Raw genomic sequence first — 6844 nt, forward strand, 5'->3', positions numbered from 1 at the left:
TTTGAACCCATGGAAGAAAGGATTTTGCTCTTTTAGATATATCTGGAATTAATGTATTGGCCATGGTTGTGGTCCTTGTGGACTTGTGAGTTGTGGCTATTATACATTATCTGAAAATGGATATTACAAATTTATATTTTTTATTTATAGGTTTTATATTTTTTTATTTATAATAACTAATATGTAAGTTCATATCTCAAATGATGTGTTATCATACGTGATATTAATATATAAATAATGTGATGATGCATTGAATGGTATGTCAATACTCATATAAGATTGATCTGATAGTAAAAAAGGTTTACTCTCTTAAGTGACTTCTTGAGTTCAAATCATGCAAGGGTCATCTATCACATTTGTAACTTATTTAAAATATTGGGTTTGTAATGTGTTCAATGAGCTTAATTAGTTGAAGTAAGTATAGATTGGCTCGGATACCACGGTTTTCAAAAAAAAAAAAAAAAAATACATACTTGGTGACGCCTATGAAATTTGGAAAAAAACATTTATGAGAGCAGCATTACTCAAAACCAAAAATGGCTGCGATGAATAGTATTATTCAAAAAAGAAAAAAAAAATTACTTTATATATACATATATGGGCTCGAGCAACACAGAGGCTAGTCAACCTCGCAATAAAGAAAACCACGAATCAAATGCTCAACGATGAAAAGTGAGCTGTATACATCCATGGGGTATTTTCAGTTATGAATATTTCACTTCAAACATGTACGAAGAAGAAACCTTCTTTTGCTATACAATGTCTTCGAACACTAACTCACTATAGGCCTTTCTATTCGCAAAAATTAAAACAAAGAACTCCCAGTAAGAGATTAGACGAGGCATTGAGAGTGCTAGATATCATATCGCCCAAAACAAAAGTCAGTTCAAGTGGCCAAACCCATCTTCGACTCATTCAGGATTTTCTTCAAACAGATTCGAACCACCTCGATGTGGGGCAACATTTTGGGAATGATTTCGTTTGTTCAAACTCAACGGCTGGATTATCAAATGTATTTGATGAAATGTTTGACTATGATGTCGAGAATTCGAACTCGATCATTACGCACCGTGATTTACACAAGGAAAGTGTTCTGTCAAATGCCGTGAGCTTATGTGGGTCTGCACGTGACATCCATGGCGGTGCTCAATACCACTGCTTAGCAATAAGAAGTGGGTATGTCGCCAATGTTTATGTTGGGAGTTCATTGATCAGTTTGTACAGTAAATGCGGTGAGATGGTTGCTGCATATAAAGTGTTCCAGGAATTGCCTGTGAGAAATGTAGTTTCGTGGACAGCGATTATTGCAGCGTTTGCTCAGGAGTGGCAGATTGAAATGTGTTTGGAGCTTTATCGTATGATGAGAAACTCAACCTCAAAACCCAATGATTTTACTTTCACGAGTATTTTGAGTGCTTGTACGGGCAGTGGAGCTCTTGGGCAGGGAAGAAGTGCCCATTGTCAAAGTATTCAAATGGGTTTTGATTCGTACATTCAAGTTGCTAATGCTCTTGTCTCCATGTATTGTAAGTGTGGGAGTCTTGAAGATTCATTTTATGTGTTCAACAACATGCATACTAAAGATATTGTATCATGGAATTCCATGATCGCGGGGTATGCTCAGCATGGGCTTGCAGAACAGGCAATTGATCTTTTCGAAGAGATGAAGAAACAAAAGGTTAAACCCGATGCCATTGCTTTTCTTAGTGTTCTCTCTTCATGTCGCCATGCCGGCCTCGTTGAAAAGGGTAAAGGGTACCTCAATTCCATGGTTGAACATGGTGTAGAGCCAGAACTAGACCATTACTCGTGTCTTGTTGATCTTCTTGGGCGGGCTGGTTTGATTGAAGAGGCGCAAGATTTCATCCAAAAGATGCCTATTTATCCCAATGCTGTCATATGGGGTTCGCTACTTGCTTCCTCCAGGCTTCATGGTGATGTCTGGGTTGGTATACAGGCTGCAGAGAGCCGACTGCTGCTGGAACCGGAATGTGCTGCTACTCATGTGCAACTGGCGAATCTGTACGCGAGTGTCAAGTTCTGGGATCAGGCAGCAAGGGTGAGGAAATTGATGAAAGATAAAGGACTGAAAACAAATCCTGGGCACAGTTGGATTGAGATTAAGAATGCTCTTTACAGATTTAGAGCAGAAGATAAGTCAATTACTAGGCTGGCTGAAATTCTTGCTGTGGTAGATTGTTTGGTTGATCACATGAAATCTTTAGGCTATGAGCCTGAAATGCAGCAAGAAGTTGTTGATGCTGCTCCTTAAATACACGACATAATTGTGTAAAAGTTAACGACTTTGTACGACAAATGCGATTATACATCACTTTGATATGCAGTTTTTGTTACTTGTTAGCAATGCTAAAATATCATCAAATTATTTATGGTCAATTTAACAGACTGAATGTAGAAGTTATCCTTGCAGTATCAGCAAAGTACTAACACGGTTGAGAATGAAACAAGCAGAGATAGTCTGTGCCCCGGCAACTTAATAGTGAATATAAAGCAAGAAACACACCCCGAAAACCTCTACCCACATAATCTAACCACAGATAACTGGGAAAAAAAATAAACAAATAAAGGACCCAAACCAAAAATTAATCAAGTTATTTCACAAAAATCTAGTCCAACAAATAGTAGTTACCCTTCTGGTCCTACTAATAATTGAAACATAGAAAAGTTACTTGCTTTGAAACAAAAATATTGAACTCTTAATGTCCCTTAACGAACAAGGTTTTTCCAAATATGCAACACTGAAACAAATACTCAACATTGTTCAAAGCACTGTATAGATTTAACCCTTATGATTGATCACATTGCAATGCCACCAGTTAAGGGACAAAAAGACAATTACACTAGAACTCGCATTAAAATTTGATTATTGAGACAGAAGCCTCTATTCTTCCTAAGGAATGCATTCATTGCCTGTGTCTGTGAGGGGAAGCAAACTGTTGCCATTCTAATGAGCTCTGGGTTTCCCGGCCTGCAACAGTAATTAAAAAAGATTCAGCATATGAACACGATAAGATATAACAAGCAAGATTGTCTTGCTTCGATGTAGAATTCCAGGCTAACCTTATAAACATCTGGATGGATGATGCATCATATTCACAGCCAGAGAGAAAGTTGTCTATGTCATCTGGATAAGCATTTTGAGGAATTCCTTGCAGCAATACCTGACACAAACAGAAATATCAGGAGATAGCCAACAGGTAAAAGCAATGCATGAGCAAGCAATCTTCAAATTGCATGAAGATGTTCTGCAAAATGTAGATATGGCATCAAAATCAACTGAAAAAAAAAAAAAAACCGAGAACACTTTAATGACCAATTTTAACTTCTCCTTTTCACAAACATTGGCATATTCTCAAACAAGATAATGCAATTGCCACTGGCTCATTATGTAGCAATCAGCAGCAAACAATGCCATGCGATCAATTCTTTTGCAGGATGGCAAACAAACCAAATGGCCGCTCAGCAGCATGAAGCCATAAATTTCTTTGGAAAATTTATCCTTTTTTGGCTTCAAAACCAACGCTTATAAATAACCATATACAGACCTTCAAACTATAATATGAATCCGCCCAAGAAAATCATACACCTCAGGACAGAACAAATCTCACAAGAAAACTAAAAAACTAAAGTCATTTTTGAAAGGTGCCTCATACAGCCACCATACTAACACAGTAACATAATCCTAAGAGAGAGTTCACACCTTCACTTTCTTATCTTACAAAGTGGCATGTATAATATCACAGAAATTATAATGCATATAATTCGTGACAACAGTATCTTTAACAACAAAACAAAATGTGTGACTTCATCTTAATTTACAACAAGAAACATCTCACTCAAATGCCTTATATATGATTTGCTCAACTTCCATTTGATAACATTGTGCAACAAACTAAAAATCATCTAACATTATAATAACTGATGTTTCCAAACTGAAACACCATATGACAATAACATATAACAGGTACAAAGTGAAGAACTTGACTTACAGTTTTCCCATCATACGGCATAACATTATCCCAGAACGAACGATCAACCTGTTATTAAAACGCAAAGCTATAAGATCCATTGAAAAAAAAAATACATATACAAGCATAATATGATCTTTCAAAACTGGCAAATACTAATAACCACATTACCTTGTCCAATCTGTAAAAGCGACCATTCTTTGCAATTTGCCTAAAAGCATTATCAAAGGCTGAACGTGACGGGAATCGTACCATTCTTATCACAACAACAAACTTCAATTAATAAAAAGCTCAAACAAAATCTGTTTTCCGCAATTTAATGGTCAATGGAAAAAACTTGAATAAGCAATCAAATAAAACATAAACAAAGCAAGGAGAACAATACATTCCAATGGGCGTATAGTTCCGTGAGTAGTTTACTTTAACATCATCTGGCGTCAACTTACTGCCTTCCAGCAGATTAATTATATCACTCTTCAATGTGTGCTTCGTAGGGCCAATCAGTTTTCCATACACCGCATCTGATATATTAGGAAAAAAAAATGCATAGAGAGGATAACTTTACTTTCTTTATCATTTAAGTTCGGTAAAAACCCTAAACCCTATTTTCTAATTTTTGACAAAAAGAAAATGTAAAATGCTCAAGTAAATTCTCAAATTTGCAAAACTGAAATCACCTTTGTTTGGTGTGTGAAGAAATTGATCGACAGATGAACCGTCTGCAGAGGCTGGAGTTTCCGTTTCCGTTTCGGTCGAGAAACGTTTCGGCGATTCGCGATGAAAAAATGGGAGCCCATGACTTGGCTTGATCGTTCGAAGCGAAAGGCTCGATTTGATTGCGTTTCGAAGAAGATTCATGATTGTGGAATGGTGAGGGTTTCTGCTTGTTCTGTGCTTTATTGACAGCGTGGTACATGAAGATGATGAACGGAGTGCTGCGTTTCAAAAAGTGAAAACTGTGAAAACATTTTTTCCCCAAACGTTTTTGATATTTTAATAGACTCACTAACGCTAACTAAACGGTTTCAATGAAGAGTGGAGCTATTGAAAGCCCACTATGCAGCCAAAGAAACCCAATTTTTAAAGAAATTTCATTTCAAAGTTTTAAAATTAATTTTTTTTTTATGTCACCTCTTAAATTTCATAAACACCCTTTACTCCAATTTTTTATTTTTATTTTAAAAGAACTAATATTTTTCCTTCATTTATAATGTATGCCCCCAACTATCATTATTTTTCTAAAATAAAACTTTTAGATAATTAGATTGAAAGTTCAGAAAAAATTAAAGCTAAGAAAAATCCTTACAAATAATCCAAGAACATAACACAGTTCTATAATATAAAAAAATATATATATACATATTAAAATAGCTACCAATACTTTGAAGAAAAAACAATAATAAATTTATATATGAAAGAATTAAAAACTTATAATTTCGGATAATGTGAATAGAAAAAAATAATAATAAGATTTATGAGATAATAATGGAGTGTCAAAAGTATTTGTAAAAAATAGAAAATTCAAATTAATTTTTATAATTAAAATAGGGACAAATTTAACATTATAAAATTTATTAAAAAGTGAAGCTTTTTTAATCCATTAAAATAGATTCACTATTCAACAAAACTTGGAATTGAGCAAAATTCAACCTAGCCCACTTTAATCCATTAAAATAAATCCATTATGTATGCTTGGTGATTTTATTATTTATCCTTTTGAGTTGAACAATGACAAGGGTTTCGCAAGTGTATGAAATCATGTAAGTAAAAAGTAATACAATTAAGTAAACAGATGTAAAACCCTAGAGAATTACTATTATCAAGTACCAAATTAATATATTTTATTACTATTTAATTAATTAGAATTTCAAAGGATGACCAAACTAAAATTAAAACAAACCAAAAACTAAACAAAAGCAAAAATTTAAATAGCACTTTGGTTGTGAAGCAATATGATTAAACATAAGCCACAGATTTCACACCAAATTACTCATATGCATTGACAAATATTACTTACATTATTAAGCTTTTTCTATAGATCAACCAATTCTAATAACTTTTTCTCAAATAATTACCAGATTAACCATTTATTACCAACTCAAGATATCTCTAAATTGGATTTAGGTCTTAAGAGATCATTAAAACCTATGGAGTTTATCAAAGTCACATGAATCATGGTAACGTATCTCTAACGTTCACTCAATCTATGATTTTATTATATTAAACTAAGTAGATTCCATCTCTCGATTTCAACCTAGTCCGTTAGATTAATCAACTATCAGACCTAAAATAATTAAAGCACTAAAAACAATAATAAAACTTAGAAAAGATATGTTTAACAAATATTAACAATAACTAATCAACACATATTCATAAATTGGGTTACATCTTAACCCTAGAAAATATCATTTAGATCATAATTGTCATGAAAACAAAAATTATAAAAATAACAAATATAGGTTCAAGAAAGAGTAAAAGAAAACTTCTTTAATTGATGATCCAAAGCTTCACGAATGATTGCTTTGATTTTCTAGAATTGTAGCCAGCCCTCTCTCTCTTCTCTTCCCCCAAAAAATAGCTAAAAATGTCTATATATAGTGCTAGGGTTTTAAGAGTGTGATTGGGACAATCCTATTCAAGTTAGGATAATGAAACTCGGATAAAACTTTACAAAATCGCATAAAATTTGGATTCTAGGACGTTCACTGTGGTGAAACATTTATTTGCTACGGCAAGTGCACAATTGCATCACTTCCGTCTTGCCTCTAAACACATTCATCGTGACTAGTAAAGATGTGAAAAATTGAGCATGATCTCATGTGAATCTTGCAAAGTCGTAAACATAAAAATTGTAG

At 33.9% G+C, this 6844-nt stretch overlaps 2 protein-coding genes across 2 annotated transcripts; one reads left to right on the plus strand and one right to left on the minus strand.

Moving 5' to 3' along the window:
• The first annotated feature begins 658 nt into the window (after positions 1-658).
• LOC116115843 (pentatricopeptide repeat-containing protein At2g37320) lies at positions 659-2355 on the plus strand. Its single transcript, XM_031401974.1, has one exon. The coding sequence runs from the start codon at positions 707-709 to the stop codon at positions 2270-2272; it is 1566 nt and encodes a 521-aa protein (XP_031257834.1). The 5' UTR covers positions 659-706; the 3' UTR covers positions 2273-2355.
• Positions 2356-2588: 233 nt separating this feature from the next.
• On the minus strand, positions 2589-4965 carry LOC116115838. Its single transcript, XM_031401970.1, has 6 exons — positions 4667-4965; positions 4375-4510; positions 4161-4245; positions 4011-4058; positions 3082-3182; positions 2589-2989 (listed from the first exon to the last, which is right to left on the minus strand). The coding sequence occupies exons 1-6, from the start codon at positions 4845-4847 to the stop codon at positions 2857-2859; spliced, it is 684 nt and encodes a 227-aa protein (XP_031257830.1). The 5' UTR covers positions 4848-4965; the 3' UTR covers positions 2589-2856.
• Positions 4966-6844: the final 1879 nt, after the last annotated feature.

The sequence above is a fragment of the Pistacia vera genome, unplaced genomic scaffold (genome assembly GCF_008641045.1).
Source record: "Pistacia vera cultivar Batoury unplaced genomic scaffold, PisVer_v2 Contig754, whole genome shotgun sequence".
Lineage (NCBI taxonomy): Eukaryota > Viridiplantae > Streptophyta > Magnoliopsida > Sapindales > Anacardiaceae > Pistacia > Pistacia vera.